Genomic DNA, 17,278 nt, shown 5'->3' with positions numbered 1-17,278 from the left:
CCATCACTGAATGAACATCAGCTGAAATACAGGCTTTAAATAATCAACAGTGGTGTTGGTACCTTCATTCATCAAGTATTTACAGCCGTCATGAAGCCATTTAAATCGAGTGTTGGCAACTTTATAGCAAAATCAAACTGTCAACTGGACCTTGGGGGCAATCGTGACGTTATTTAGAAGATCTCTGGTTTAGCGGTGTAATGTTGGTGCTGCTGCCAGAGAATGGGCTCAGAATTGCCGTGGCGATTGAAGAGCAAAGCTAGGCTCAGTGAACTAGTAGGTGTGGTAGTTCCTGCCCCACGGTGGAAACTCAAGACAAGACGAACAGAGTAGTGGGCCATTCCTGTAAACGTCCAGGCTCAAACCCCACAAGTTCCCACAGTTGAAAGGCGTCTTGGGCGAATACTTGTGCAAGTACCTAGTGGTTGACCAAAGCTCAATCAGACACTTTTTTTTTTTTTATCATTAGAAATTATCACTTGGTCGCACCCCATTTTCAATACATTTATTACGTAAATCTATGCTGTAAAAATAGAAAAGAGGCGGGAGATACAATGTCAACAGTGTGAGTAATCGTAGAAAAAGAATCCAGTCAATTTAACGCCATAAGGCTACCATTAAGCCTGGAGGAATCTGGCAGCTTCTGTTGGGTGAAGTCATGCCAGATTCAGGCCTAACTAGAGAGAGAGAACTGAGAGAGAGAGAGAGAGAGAGAGAACTGAGAGAGAGAGAGAGAGAGAGAGAGAACTGAGAGAGAGAGAGAGAGAGAGAGAGAGCTGAGAGAGAGAGAGAGAGAGCGAGCTGAGAGAGAGAGAGAGAGCGAGCTGAGAGAGAGAGCTGAGAGAGAGAGAGAGAGAGAGAGCGAGCTGAGAGAGAGAGAGAGAGCGAGCTGAGAGAGAGAGCTGAGAGAGAGAGCTGAGAGAGAGCTGAGAGAGAGAGAGAGCAGAGAGAGAGAGAGCTGAGAGAGAGAGAGAGCTGAGAGAGAGAGAGAGCTGAGAGAGAGAGAGAGAGAGAGAGAGAGAGAGAGACATGGCGTTTGTCAGGACCACAGTACCTGTTCCTCAGTCTTCAAGTCCCCAAACTCCTGCATGAAGGTGGTCTCTGAGGGGAAGCGATCCGGCTCCAGGAAGTTGAGGAGACTGAAGAGTTCCTCCACGGTGTTCTGCAAGGGGGTCCCCGTCAGCAGGACTTTGTGCTCCTGTGGGCAGAAGAGTCATGACTTAAAAAGACAGAACACACACACTGGATTTAGCGTTTGCCTTGACAAACACTCAAAATGTGAACAGATCTCCATCTGACAGTAAAAGCATGCTGGCTTGTCTTTAGGTTAGATGGCCTAAGAGTGTGGAAGAGGCTTATTCACCATGTCCATCATCTTCAAGCCCTCCAGCAGCTTGCAGTTGCGGTTCTTGAGGCGGTGGGCCTCGTCAATGACGACACAGCGCCACGGCACACTGCGGAGCTCCGGGCAGTCGGTCAGGATCATCTCAAACGTGGTGATGAGGGCATGGAACTTGTAGGCTCCCTTGATCACCTTGCCCTGTGGGAAGAAGAAGAAGAACGCTTTCATTAGACGGCGACGGCCAAACACACAATGCCAACAACATTCATGTCTTAATATCAACTGATCTGAGATGTGTAAAACACATTCATTTGAGCCAATACCATAAACTTAGCTAAAAAAAAGGTGTATCTGGACATTTAACGTCCAAAACATAAATACTCAGCAGCACACAGCCCATGATCATTGCAGTTTGGACAAGTGTAAAATGATTAGAGGTTTGGTACAGCTCCAGCTGATGAGCGCCAACTGGTCATTCACCTGTGCATCTCTGTAGCTCATCTCGTAGGTCTGGATGGTCCTCCGGCTGGCCTGGCTGCCGTGGTAAACCACCACGTTCAACTCCGTCCACGTACGGAACTCCCTCTCCCAGTTTGGAATGGTTGAGAGGGGCGCGATCACCAGGAACGGGCCTTGGATTCCCTTCAGGACGATCTCGTAGAGGAATGTGATGGACTGGATGGTCTTTCCCAGACCCATCTCATCAGCAAGTATGCAATTCCGTCTACATGGTTTAAAAAAAAAAGGAAGGGAGGGAGGAAGGGAGGGAGGGAGGGAGAGAGAGAGGGAGAGAGGGAGAGAGGGAGAGAGGGAGGGAGGGAGAGCACGACGTCACATATGGAGCTCAAGGAGTGGAGTGAAGGCAGGCCAAATACATGAGAAAAAGCATTGAAGTAGTCAGGCCATATTACTAGGGCTGGTGGGAGTGGAAATGAAAGAGCTGCTGGATGGCGACCTAATTGCATACATACGTGTTGTACCAGTTGAAGAGCAGCCAGTTCACTCCCTCCAGCTGGTATTCCCTGAGCGAGTTGCTGTTTTTATAGTCCCTGGAATTCTCGGATTTCTGCCAGTCGCTGGTAGGAGGTCGCTCCTGTTTCAAATAAAATAATTCCTGTTAGTGGTTTTGTGTGTGACCGCAGGAACGTGGCTGGGTCTGCCCTCCTCAGCGTCTCTCACACACACACAGTAGAGGAGAGAGGGTCAATGTTCTTGTGCTTCTTACCACGCGTTTGAGCTGTGGCTCCCGTGCCATCACTCGTTCATAATCCTCAATCTTGCTCTGGTCAATGTCTGCCTTTAGTTCCCATGTGCTGTCCTCATAGGCCAGGGAGCACCATTTCACCAGGTAGAGAGTCACCGTCTGCAGAGGGACATTATTCACACCAGAAGCAGTGGTCAGTGGCAGTGGGGCGGGGGAGCACACACACACACACACACACACACACACACACACACACACACACACACACACACCGTCTGCAGAGGGACATTATAAACAGGACAGGCATTCTTTTGCATGAAAGGTGCTATATAAATAAAGTTTTATTATTATTATTATTATTCCAAAACACTTTGGTTTATCAAATGCAGTGAAAACTGGCCCTGACAGTTTTCCAAGACAACCGTCTGGTCATGATGGTGTAATGGTCTAAACATGTTAGCAAATCAACAGACGGTCAAATGAGTGACATGAGCACACAGAGATGGCTATGACCAATCAGAACACAGAGATGGCTATGACCAATCAGAACACAGAGATGGCTATGACCAATCAGAACACAGAGATGGCTATGACCATCAGAACACAGAGATGGCTATGACCAATCAGAACACAGAGATGGCTATGACCATCAGAACACAGAGATGACCATCAGAACACAGAGATGGCTATGACCATCAGAACACAGAGATGGCTATGACTATCAGAGATGGCTATGACTATCAGAGATGGCTATGACTATCAGAACACAGAGATGGCTATGACCATCAGAACACAGAGATGGCTATGACCATCAGAACACAGAGATGGCCATGAGAACACAGAGATGGCTATGACCATCAGAACACAGAGATGGCCATCAGAACACAGAGATGACCATCAGAACACAGAGATGGCTATGACCATCAGAACACAGAGATGGCTATGACCATCAGAACACAGAGATGGCGATCATGACGATCAGGGCACAGGGCTTACCTCTCCATTCTCGTCAGTGGACTCAGACACATCTAAAACCCTGTCCACCTCCACATAGTCTGGGTTGAAAGGTTCATCATCCATCTGTAACAAGAGATCAGAGGCAAGGGTCTTGGTAAGGTGGAGCATATGGGGGTGGTAATAAGGCCTTCTACTTTTCTGTACAAGACCAAAATGAAAGGCGGGTACAATGGGTGGGAGTTTACTAATATGAAGAGCCAATTTAGGGAGAGCTACAGGCCCGAGATCAGGCCATCTGGACAATATCATCAGTCTAATAATCTAAGACTTTCAATTATTAAATCATTAATAGACTTCAATTAGAAGCACCACCGCCTATGATCTAGGAACGGACTCCCTTTTGATCAACTGTACAAAATGCACCAATGTACTGTTTTTACATCAGAAAGCATTTTGATTCTTGAGTTGGATGATTAGTGTGCTTACCTCCGTGAGGAAGGGACAGAGGGCCTGTTTGGCCTTAAACCTCTTAATCTTCTGGTGGATTCGTTTGTCTTTCTCAAGTTCTTCCACATCGGACCAACGACAGTGCAGGTAAGAGCTGCGTGTGCAGACAGATGGAGAAGGAGGGGAGAGAGAGAACACAGAAATGACTGATTAGTTCTTGCCTCTTAAATGTTCTTTAAAGTGGCAAATACACTTTAACTACAATGGCTTCTTGTTGGCCATCTTAGGCCAAAGCTCAAACTTGTCATGTTTTCAACATGTCAGGGTTTAAGAAAAAACTTGACAAAAACCCACAAAGGGAAATGTCACACTTTTTCCTCCATCATTAGATACACCACCGCATCAGCACAGATACACCACAGATACACCACCACATCATTAGATACACCACCGCATCAGCACAGATACACCACAGATACACCACCACATCATTAGATACACCACCACATCAGCACAGATACACCACAGATACACCACCACATCAGCACAGATACACCACAGATACACCCACAGATACACCACCACATCAGCACAGATACACCACAGATACACCACAGATACACCACCACATCAACACAGATACACCACAGATACACCACCACATCAGCACAGATACACCACAGATACACCACCGCATCATTAGATACACCACCACATCAGCACAGATAAACCACCACATCAACACAGATACACCACAGATACACCACCACATCAGCACAGATACACCACCGCATCATTAGATACACCACCACATCAGCACAGCTACACCACAGATACACCACAGATACACCACCACATCAGCACAGCTACACCACAGATACACCACAGATACACCACCACATCAACACAGATCCACCACATCATTAGATCCACCACCACATCAGCACAGATACACCACCGCATCAACACAGCTACACCACAGATAAACCACCGCATCAACACAGCTACACCACAGATACACCACCACATCAACACAGATCCACCACAGATACACCACCACATCAACACACATCCACCACAGATACACCACCGCATCAACACAGATACACCACCACATCATTAGATCCACCACTGCATCAACACAGATACACCACCACATCAACACAGATCCACCACAGATACACCACCGCATCAACACAGATACACCACAGATACACCACCACATCAACACAGATCCACCACAGATACACCACCACATCAACACACATCCACCACAGCTACACCACCACATCAGCACAGATACACCACAGATCCACCACCACATAAGCACAGATCCACCACCACACCAGACACATCCATTCTACACACAAAGTCTTCTTCCTCACTTTATATATGCTTCATGGTGGCAGATAGGACTGAACGATTTGGGGGAAAAAATTTAATTGCGATTTTTTTCCCCCCCAATATTGCGATTGCGATTTAATATGCAATTTTTTTTTATTTTATCCTAATTTTTTTCCCAACAAATCGTAATGAATGATTTAAATATGACCTACACAATATTAGATACATTTAGTGTAAAATATTATTTCCCACATTTTACATTTTTATTTAACTGCTCATTACAGAATCAAAAACAACACATAGGTGGCTTTGCCACTGTGCATTTAAGTAATTTAAACAAAGTAATTGAAAGAATAAACACAAGGCATGCACTTTTTAAACACTGTGCAAAAATTTTAAGAAAAGAAAGACCACGTTTTTAAATCGCGAACGTTGCGGTTAGAAAATCGCGTTCCATCATATCGCGATTGAATCGCAAATGCAATGAATCGTTCAGCCCTAGTGGCAGAGCAGCAAAATCAAGCCATTCCATAATCTACGTTGGCGTGAGTCATTCTAGTTCCTTTCAAAACTCAAGCATCACTCAAATGAAATTATCTTTTTTTCCTTCAGGGTAATTGTCAAAGAAACATGTCAGGCACAACTAGTTTTAGCAATCAATTAGACATACACGCCTGCCATTCCTAGTTGCCACTGAATCTCTCTCTCTCTATATATATATCTAAACACATAACAACCCCTGCAAACAGGCATCGAGATGGATGATTGTCAAAAGTGGCCACTTCAGTGTGAGCCACTGAAAGCTGTAAACTTCCATCAGTCTCAGAAATGACACAACTAAACACTGAAAACTACCACAATGCAAAAGGCAATGGCATCTGTGCTGAAGCCGATGATGGTTGAAATCAGATTAACAAATTGAAATATCCTTCAATAGAAAGAGTGCTACATTTCATATACATCAAGACATTCAGCACTTACAAACTCTTGAATTTGACATAAAACTCCTCCACTTCGACTTCACCTCCGGATTCCAACTGAAAAAGAAAAGAAAGCAAGTCGTTAGAAGCAGTACATTCCCCTCAGATCTCTAGATGTTTTAAGTCAGGATGGATATTCATATGGAGGAATAAGATCCAATCCCAACTCCAGTACTCTGTATCGGGCCCTTCTCCTCCACTCCAGCGTGTTGACAGCAGCGCAGGCCTAGGCTGAGTCATAGCTCACATCAGCAGCTCCTGCTACCGCTCCTGCTACTGCTCCTGCTCCACACAGCCCCATTCACAAGCAAGCGGAGCCGCCGCTGGCCTCCTGCCAAAACCACAGCACTACAGCAGACGCCAAATCTACCATTTCCTCGGGCGGGAGCCCACTGGCAGCTGTGCTACTGAGTGTGAGGAAGAAAGTCTGCAGCTCGTGCTCCTGAATATTGGTTTTGGCTGTTTTTGTGTTGTTCTGTTTCACGGCGCTTTTCCTCCCTCCCCTCTGGCTCCCGGAGGAGTAGTGTTGCATACTCCAGCGCTGCTCCCGGAGGAGTAGTGTTGCATACTCCAGCGCTGCTCCCGGAGGAGTAGTATTGCATACTCCAGCGCTGCTCCCGGAGGAGTAGTATTGCATACTCCAGCGCTGCTCCCGGAGGAGTAGTATTGCATACTCCAGCGCTGCTCCCGGTGGAGTAGTGTTGCATACTCCAGCGCTGCTCCCGGAGGAGTAGTGTTGCATATTCCAGCGCTGCTGCTACTGCAGAGTCTACCAAGATCACCACCACAGCCCTCTCTCTCTCTCTCTCCCCTCTGGCTCCCGGAGGAGTAGTATTGCATATTCCAGCGCTGCTGCTACTGCAGAGTCTACCAAGATCACCACAGCCCTCTCTCTCCACTCCACTCCACAGAATGCTCCAGGCAGGATGATCGGACCAGGGGACTCCCCCATGCCTTTCACAAAGTTTATCAACACAAGACACCCAACATCTATGGTGGAATGTGGCGGTTACCAAATGAAATCTGGCACGAACTAATTACTTACATCATAAGGCATAACATCACCCTTTAGATTATTATTATTATTATTATTATATCATTTCATTGAGCATTAGCTTTTTAACTTGTGATAGGCAAATCGTATTACTTTGAAGGACTGTTGATGCAGCTTCTGAGAAACACAGCTATGCAGATTCCACAAAGTAAGCCTTTTGCACGTCAAATGATTAGATGTGAAAATGAGTGAAATGCAGTTTAAAAAGACAAACATTTTGGTAATCAGGTTTTTTTTTTGTCCTTTATAATAGTTTTTTGGTTCTGGGCTATTGAGGTGCAGATCAACAAACCATTCTCTACCAGGGCCCAAACAAACAAACATTCTCTACCAGGGCCCAAACAAACAAACAAACAAACAGTCTCTACCAGGGCCCAAACAAACAAACACTCTCTACCAGGGCCCAAACAAACAAACACTCTCTACCAGGGCCCAAACAAACAAACACTCTCTACCAGGGCCCAAACAAACAAACAAACACTCTCTACCAGGGCCCAAACAAACAAACAAACAAACAAACAAACAAACACTCTCTACCAGGTCCCAAACAAACAAACAAACAAACAAACAAACACTCTCTACCAGGGCCCAAACAAACACTTATTTCCCTTCCTAGTTCTACCCAAAGATGACATGCCCGACAGGCTTGTTCACTTACCTCTTTCTTGACTAGACGCAACGCCATGATCTTCTCAACAACAGGCCCCTCTGCATCGGGCATCTCCTGAACAAAACACATCATCATTCATACATGAACACATACAAAAAAAAAGTGAATAGTACCAATTAAATAGTAAGAATAATGAACTCGTCCTCTCTAAAAACAGGTGTAAATGTAAGGAGTGTGGTCTGTGTTGCTGCCCACCTGCTGTTCAGAGGCGTTGGAAGGGGACTTGGGTCCGTTGGAGTTGTCACCATCGTCGTCGTCGTCAGAGATCTTGAACTCCAGGTCCTCTGTATACCGTTTCCTCTTCACCTGTCGGCTGGACCGTCTCTTCTGCAATCAGATTCAGCCATGAGTCACGTCACGTCCCAAGAGCTCATAGCCTGCAGCACAGTATTGCCTACGGGTCCATCCACAAACCCATTCCACAGAGGAGGGGGGGTGGGGAGGAGGGGGCTTGTGGAACTAGGTCATCTGAATATGTGTATTATCAGTGCCTTTGCCTATCTAACCATGAACATATGCTGGGGACTGGCCAGTGCAGATACCTAGTTCTAAATGATGGAATCATTTTTTCAATGGAACAGATCTATCTTGAGATTTTGGGGGTTTCTGTTCTCGAGGGGGAATACGGTTACCTGAACGCCATCATCTTCCTCCTCCTCCTCCTCCGGAGAGGGAGGTGGTGTCTTCTCCGTGTCGGAGGTGACGGACGGCTCCCTCTTCCGCTTGGCCTCCTTCTTGCTGCCCAAACCACTGTCAGAATCAGACTTCTTCGTGCTGAGAAAAAAGAGTTTGTGTGTGTGTGTGTGAGTGAGAGAAAGGAGGGGGAACAGAAAGAGAGAACTTTGATGGCAACTGTATGTCTCAAAGCAAAACAAAAGAGTACTTTCTAGACAAACAGGCCAGGCCTTTTCAAGGATAACTGGAGTTGGAGGAGGATCATAAACAATGAAATAAAAAGCAATGCAAACATCATATTCCATCTTCTGAATTAAAAAATGAATTAAAAATAGCAAGAAATGATCAGAGTAGCAAACCCTAGCAGAGAAGAGTGGAGTAGAGTGGTTAACCCTATTCCCAGTGAGGGTAGTGAGTGTGTGTGGTTAAGCCTATTCCCAGTGAGGGTAGTGAGTGTGTGTGTGTGTGTGTGTGTGTGTGTGTGTGTGTGTGTGTGTGTGTGTGTGTGTGTGGAAATACGTGAGGCATGAGGGAGCTGGAGAAGTCAAGGCAGAGAGAGCCGACTCCCGTTCCAGTGCGGTGTGGTTCCTCTCAGGCTGCCACAGCTTCCACAATGCCCTGGAGGGAGGGAGGCTCTGGTGCCGCGCGCTCGCTCTCTCACTCGCTCTGGGGGCCCCTCGCCTTTCATTCGCACGCCAAGAGCAATCAAAATCGCCCTGGTAACTGGCGCTCACGTGACCTGCACCTGTTCCTCTGGCTGGACGCCACTGGCTAAAGCCATCTGCTTGCCTCTGTCAGTTACTCTCTCTCTCTCTCTCTCTCTTTTCTCTCTTTCTCTCTCTCCCCCTCTTCTGCTCTAGCACTTCTACTCAAAGCACCTGCACTGCCTCACTGTCTGTGGGCCAAGACTGCCAATGAACCAGCCAAAAACAGGGAGAAAAAAGAAAACATACAAAGGACAAGGGAGGAGAGGAGGGAGAAGAGCTAGAAGGAGAAGAGGAGGGAGAAGAGGAGGGAGGAGGATGACAGAGCTGTGCTCTCCCATGGCTGACCTTTCTGAAGCACAGAGGGCAGGCCTCTGGTTCAGAGACTACAGAGAGCGAGAGAGAGCGAGCGAGAGCGAGAGACACAGTGACACACACACACACACACACACACACAGTGACACAAACACAGAGACACACACACACACACACACACACAGTGACACAGACACACACACAAACACATACAAACAAACACATTGCCAAACTTCTCAAAAGGCCAAGCTTCTTGTGAGTAGCCTCTGCTGAAAAAGCACCCTTCCCCCATGTGTGCGATGAAAGAGTAAGCAGGAGAGGGAGAAAATGGAGGGGGTTTGGAGTGGCGCTGAGTAAGAGGAGGAGAAGAGAAGATGCTTATTCTTCCTTGTTGGAGGGGAGGAGAGGAGAGGAGAGGAGAGGAGGAATTGGCGTCAGGAGGGCAGGGAGAGACGTGCTGCTCCAGCTCCATGACACTCCGTGGCCAAGAGGGGGGTTAATGGGACACCTGCCTTCATCAGCAAGATGACTCATCTTCCACGGGATCCATTGTGTTCTCCCTCAGCCCAACAGCAGATGCTCACACACATGCCTGTTTTCCCCACAACAGTACACTTGATGCTGCCACGCACACAAATAAGTGCAACAGACACACACAAGGTGTGTACATGCAACAGCTCATGTGTACTTCAGTTTACTGGCTCTCTACAACCTAGAGACATTTCTCATGAACACCACACCTGCATTCTAATATACCTACATCACATGGGAGGGGGGGGGGGGGGACCACACTTGCAGTCAGACTGGTCAGTTAGATGTCAGACTGGTCCGTTAGTCAGACTGGTCAGTTAGATGTCAGACTGGTCCGTGAGACAGCTCATCAATACTCATCCTTTTCCTTTCCAGCACTGATACAACTGTACAACTTTGTACTGTCGAGTTTTTTTTCTCCATTTGAAACAGCTAAATATGACCGTTGTCTCTTCAATGAATAACAAGCAGATGGAACCCAAAGAGGAGGAAGGAATGACTGAGTTCAACATGACGAAACAACAAAACAACAGAGGATTCCTGGTGGGTGGGTGGGTGGGTGGGTGTTTTGTGCGAGCATGCTCGAGGTTTTGCTCCAGCCAGAGATGGACAAGCAACCATATCCCCTCACATGCAATCATGTCATCAAACCCTGCATCCGAGAGGAAGGTCCACACACGGGAAGACCCAGCCCAACATTCTCACCTCCCACATTTCTTTAAGCCCTAAGTGATAAGGAAGCATGTGCGTCTGCGTCTGCGTCTGCGTCTGCGGCCTCTACTCTCCCCATTCTGACTGCTGTGGTGCACATAGGAGTGTGTCCTGGCCTCTACTGTGCCCATTCTCAAACATTGAGGAGCTACTCCACTTTATCACTACTGGGGTTATCTAGAATGAAGAATAAGGCGCAACACCTAATTCATACCCAAATGAAAACATTTGAGAAAGCATGTCAAACACAGTGAATGGGGTGGGGTTTCCTGAGGCTCTCTCCAACCCAGGTGTCGTTATGGAGTAACTCTCCGCTGCTGTCCAACACACACCAATCACATGCTTTGGGCAACGCAGAACCATTTTAGAAGCAGGCAAGAGATACAGCAGGGGCTATGAGACATCCGCTGTGATGTATAACACGCATGTTGCCATAAACTATCTGTGTGAAATCTGGCTAGTTATTTTCTGCTTGCTGTTAAAAAGTAAAACATGGTTTACACAAAATAGAAAGGCTATTTGTTTTCTGAACAGATACTAAAAAACACCAAAAAGGATACTATTAACACCAATTGCTTACAAAAAGTGTATGAGGAAAATCAGTGGTCAAATGGTCAAAACTCATAGGAGAAAAATGAGAACCAGTGACTTTCCTCCACTACTAGGTTTGACTGCCATAGAACCAAAGAGGTTTTGTTTAGGTGTGCACCCCATGAGTGTGGGCCAATCACACGGAAGCCTTAGTTCACACGCCTACGTGCAGGTCACCTGAAGTCGCATTGCAAACCAATCTGATCTGGTCCTGATTTAAACCCACATATGGAGGTGGCCCAGATCAGAACTGAAAAGACCAGATTCCATGTGATGCGTGCTGTCAGGGTAGGAAATTTACATATTTTTTAGGGGGCAATTTTTGCCCCCACTGACTGAAATCCAGGGGCATTTAAAATAAAATTGGGGGCACTTTTTGAAACTTGTGAAATATCATTTAACTATGTTCAAAATAATAAACATCCTTATTTAGGCTTAGAGTATATGGGGATTGTCATCAAAAGGCAATAATAAGACTATTAAGCAGTACTCTACAAATTTTAAGTGTTTTCTTGAACAAAAAACAAACAGAAAACATAAATCAGACAATCATATTCAATTGTATTCTTATTTCTTTGTGGTTATTTATTGTTATTATAAAACATTTTAAACAACTATTAACAATATAAGTTTTGTCTTTTTTATAATAATAACTTATTATATTTATTGATTTTTTTTTGTTACCTTTGATCATGTACCTACCATAGTACAGGAAATACAGATGGGACTAGTTAGCTAGCTTGCAAGCAAGACTTTGTAGCTTATGCACTATCAGAGCTAGCTAACGTTAGCTAACTAACGTTTAACTAGATAAACCGAACTAAATAATAAAAAAAAATATTATTACTAGTTATCATTCACCGTAGGCGATGGCGTGTTGCTTGGCGCCTGGTGACAAACGGCCATGTATTTCTTTATGTTTTCGCTCCCCTTGATGAAGTCAGTGTGCCTGTGCTGGATTGACAACGATTTGGCAACTCGTTGTCCACAAATCCGACGTGCCTTGAAAGAAATGTGCGTCTTTTTCTCGTTGTCGTCGTCATCCTCCACCCCAAGCCAATCTAGCTTCAATAATTCGAATGAAAATTGTATCTTTTGGAACCTGAGATGGTGACGGAGACTGTGTTTGCTGATCCTCATTTCTCCTCACACTCGCAGTCACAGGTCTGATTAAGAAGCGCTCCATTTATAATTTTTGTTAGAATGTTCGGTTCTTCACGCACACGCAACAATCAGTCAAGGCGAAAATCTAAAACATTTTATGGCAACTGGACCGGGTCATATAGGCTACGATGTTTTTGACAAGTTCATTAAATTATTATTAGAGGAAATTATGGGGGCATTTTTTGCCCCTCTCCTAGTGATATCAGGGGCAAAATTATATTTCTTAGGGGCAGTTTTGCCCTTTGCCCTCGTGTATTTCCGACGCTGCGTGCTGTTCACACGGTCATGAAACAAACAGATCAGTGTCAGATGGGACACACACTTTGGCCTGCTGTCTGTCCAGAACATGTACACACACTTTGGCCTGCTGTCTGTCCATAACATGTACACACACACTTTGGCCTGCTGTCTCTACACAACATGTACACACACTTTGGCCTGCTGTCTGTAACACAACATGTACACACACTTTGGCCTGCTGTCTGTAACACAACAACATGTACACACACTTTGGCCTGCTGTCTGTAACACAACAACAACATGTACACACACTTTGGCCTGCTGTCTGTAACACAACATGTACACACACTTTGGCCTGCTGTCTGTAACACAACAACATGTACACACACTTTGGCCTGCTGTCTCTACACAACAACATGTACACACACTGGCAAGGTCAGGAGTAGGGGACTGAGAAACACAAAGTCCAACACAACTTCACTCAAACCTGAAGGGAAGGGAACAAACTATGTTTTAGCCAATCACAAGCCAGTAGTTTGGGCATGTATGAAAAGAACCTTCCAGTAGGCAAGTTGGCCAGCCAGCACCCTTCATCGATCAACAGCGAGCATACATACATATATGCAACTCCTTCTGCCAAACTGAACTCATCTGATTGTTGAACCAGCATTGTGAGCGCACTGCCATTAGCTGCCATTTTGAATTGCAAGACCCCACCCCCAACTCCACAGTCACCCCTCCCCCTCCGATGACCCAGAGCTGTGGGCATTGCAGATGCAGATGCAACACACACACACACACACACACACACACAGCTCAGCACTATGGCCCTGCCCTCTTCCTCTGGAAGAGAGGACAGCAGAGGAGCAACCGACGAGGTGGAAGACTGGGAGGGAAAGAGCATAAAGCAAGTGTGTGTGTGTGTGTGTGTGTGTGTGTGTGTGTGTGTGTGTGTGTTGGGGGGGGGGGGGGGTGACACATTCCTTAGGAAGATCATGTTACTTCAGCCACAGAGGGAGGGAAAAGGGAAAAAAGGAGGAAGGGAGAAGGCAAAGGCCTACATCAACCTCATCATTTCATACTTCTCAATAGTCTCTGTTAGACACTTTAAATGAGCAACAAAAAAACATTCTGAAAAAGAATGGCGAGTTCACATCAAATTGCACTCTGCGATTTTTTTAATTTTAAATGAGCAATGCCCGTGAATTATGGCCAAGTAGTTTACCTTTAAATACAGCCAAACAATATTGAGCATTTCTGTCTAAAAGGGCTTTGTTTAAGAGCATGCTTGGGGTACCCTGAGGTGCGCTCGAGAACACCAAACGGGGTAGAAAGCGTACTACATACGATGAAACATAGCTCCAGCTCGATGAAGCGCAAAAACACATGACCACAAGGGCCTCCATCACGCACACAATGGTGCTCCATCCACAGCCGTGTTGGGCAGGAAACACTGAGTGATCATGTGACTGTCGTCTTAACAGTGAATATGGAGACTGGCACAAAAGCAGGGTAGCTTAGTGTTCACTGGAAGTGCCTCTGGTTGGTGTCTCGCTGCATTCAGTGGTCTCTAGAATCTTTCTATAGGGGTCACACACACACACACACACACACACACACACACACACACACACACACACACACACACACAAATGTTTGGAATCGCCCAGACACATTCTCCAGGAGGACTCATTTTTATCCATCGAATTTGTATCCATCCAAAAATAATGAATTCTTCTTAAAATAACTGAGCTCCCTAAAGAGGTGTTGATGTGGAGGGATGCTTTGTGTCAGTGTCTGGGTGTGGGATGAACCTGGCTCCATTCAAGGGCTCTTCACAGGGGAAGGCATGGTGATGGCAAGGTGATGGAGCTGGGCTAAAGTGGAGGTATAACGTTCTACATACTTTCCCAGCACCAAAGTCCCCCCCAGATCATCAGATCCCTCTACTTTGCTTGAGAGGTGGCGTCAAGCACAGCAGCACCTCTTTAGTTAAGATCTTAAAACAATAATAGCTTCATGCGTTTCTGAAGAAAGTCCTTTCATTCGGACCATTTCTAAACCATCATCAAATCCGCTTGTTCTGCTTCTTTAAACAGCAACAGTTTACCCACTGCAAAAAACATGCGGGCAAAAGGGTTTACTAAAGATGAATTAGCCTTTTTAACATAAAATGGTTTACTAAAGATGAATTAGCCTTCTTAACATAAAAGGGTTTACTAAAGATGAATTAGCCTTCTTAACATAATTTGAGTATTGTGCCATTAAAACCCAGGAGTGACTGACAGACCTTCTTCACCTAACCCATTCAACAGCAGCCACTTCAGTGTCATTTCCAACAGGATCTAAATCTACATGATATTTCTGATCAATCTTAGGACATTTCTCTGTTCTCAAACATTCTCAATGTTGTGCTGGGTTATCTCTCACCATGTACAATGAGTTTGGGAAATCTAGTTTGGCAGTTCTTTCCAAGTTCAAACAATCTCACTAAGGTGCTGCCGGCTAACTTGCTAACCACAGCACAGCTGGTCCTGATAAAAGATAGAATGCTGGCTACCAATGTATTTTGGCAATATCTTTGGCAATGTTGTGCTGAAAACCATTTTCACAGCATTTCTGGCCTGGACCACAATCTGTATGGTAAACAGCTTGGAAGGCTGGTGAAAACAGGTGTGTTTATCTTTTTATCACAAGACCAAAAAAAAACACTATGTGCCTTTCAATATGCATTCCAGCTCCATCTCCAAAATGGCCTACATTTAACTGACAAATCAAGATAAACTAATCAAGTAAATAAAAATCAAGAGTGTCTGGGAACATCTAGACATTTTATCGTTGTAAGACTTGATGGCTAGCCTGTTATTGATAATACATTCTAATTAACCATTTGCTGAAATTTAAAAACGTCTAGCTTGTGATTATGAAAATTCCTGAAGGGGAAACTACATAAATTAAACTGCCAACAACTTTCTTGATTTCAGGACAACTGCGTATATCCTTTGTAAACAGGCCCACGGCTACATTGACTAGAGCAAAGCTCCATACCTGGGCTTCTTGGAGCTCTTGGCTTTCGGGGTGCTGGTGCCCTTGGGCCTCTTCTCTTTGGGTGTTTTGGGGGTCTTGGGAGTCTTGGGCTCCTTCTCCTTTGGTTTCTTCTTGCTCTTCTTCTGTGCAGGGGGGGTCACCACCACAGCCTCGGGGTCTGCCTGCACACCGTCCTCCACCTCGCTCACCTTGGCTTTCTTCTTCTTTTTCTTTTTTGGCTTCTGGTTGCCCTCCATCTGCTGCTGGTCACAGTTGGCTGGTTGAGGGCTGGGGCCGCTGGGGCCGCAGGCCGAGGTGGGGGGCCCGCTGGGTGTGGTCACCTCCACTGGAGGCTCTGATGGGGAATGCTACCAGGGAAACAGAGACAGCAAGAAACATAAGAGGACGGCGCAGACAACTGCATACATTACTATTGGAACTCTCTGTTATGGCTCTCTGGTTAACAGGCCAAATGATCCTCTGACTACAGGCTTGTGTCACACACCTACATATGGAGAGAAATACCCAAGATCAAGCACACATATAGCAGAAAGACTACTACTCCCACTGTGCTCTGACACACAGCCCTGTAGAAAAGCCCTTTCCTCTCCGCCGTACCACACACACTCCATGTTCCACACACACTCCATGCACCACACACACTCCATGCACCACACACACTCCATGCACCACACACACTCCATGTTCCACACACACTCCATGCACCACACACACTCCATGCACCACACACACTCCATGCACCACACACACTCCATGCACCACACACACTCCATGCACCACACACACTCCATGCACCACACACACTCCATGCACCACACACACTCCATGTTCCACACACACTCCATGCACCACACACACTCCATGCACCACACACACTCCATGTTCCACACACACTCCATGCACCACACACACTCCATGTTCCACACACACTCCATGTTCCTCCCACCCATTCATCCCCCCTTCCTTGAACAGGACAGGAAGCCCAGGGGCGGCCCACGGGACCCCAGGAGCAGAGGGGCCTGAGGCATCACCATGACACCAAGGAATGAGATCTACACTTTAAAAGGGAGTACTGCGGGGGGACCTTTAGATCAGCACGTTTACAGCAATATGCTCCAACTCTTTAACATCATCATCATCATCACCACCCCAGAACCCTGTCAAGGACACTGAAGGTGTGAAATCAGAAAGAGTGGAAGCGTGCGTGCCTTTCCTTTTACATGATGCACTTGATGAGCAACAGAAGAGAAAACATCAGTCTAGCGGTAAAATGCACATTTCCTGTAAACACACAGCAAGAA

The 17,278-nt window shown here is 46.0% G+C and overlaps 1 protein-coding gene across 1 annotated transcript in view; it reads right to left on the bottom strand.

Moving 5' to 3' along the window:
• The window catches only part of chd7 (chromodomain helicase DNA binding protein 7), a 57,539-nt gene that overhangs the window by 21,775 nt on the left and 18,486 nt on the right, over positions 1–17,278 (bottom strand). Inside the window, exons 3-14 of the mRNA XM_031560285.2 lie at positions 15,978–16,324; positions 8,631–8,772; positions 8,194–8,325; positions 7,987–8,052; positions 6,276–6,331; positions 3,990–4,104; positions 3,543–3,626; positions 2,568–2,705; positions 2,314–2,435; positions 1,823–2,066; positions 1,364–1,540; positions 1,055–1,198 (exon numbers count right to left, since the gene is read on the bottom strand). Of these exons, the coding sequence (XP_031416145.1) occupies positions 1,055–1,198; positions 1,364–1,540; positions 1,823–2,066; positions 2,314–2,435; positions 2,568–2,705; positions 3,543–3,626; positions 3,990–4,104; positions 6,276–6,331; positions 7,987–8,052; positions 8,194–8,325; positions 8,631–8,772; positions 15,978–16,324 (1,767 nt within the window). The remainder of the gene's footprint in view (positions 1–1,054; positions 1,199–1,363; positions 1,541–1,822; positions 2,067–2,313; positions 2,436–2,567; positions 2,706–3,542; positions 3,627–3,989; positions 4,105–6,275; positions 6,332–7,986; positions 8,053–8,193; positions 8,326–8,630; positions 8,773–15,977; positions 16,325–17,278) is intronic.

This window comes from Clupea harengus, chromosome 22 (genome assembly GCF_900700415.2).
Source record: "Clupea harengus chromosome 22, Ch_v2.0.2, whole genome shotgun sequence".
NCBI classification, from domain to species: domain Eukaryota; kingdom Metazoa; phylum Chordata; class Actinopteri; order Clupeiformes; family Clupeidae; genus Clupea; species Clupea harengus.
The sequence above is the reverse complement of the archived record's forward strand: the minus strand, read 5'-3'. Positions and strand labels throughout refer to the sequence as shown.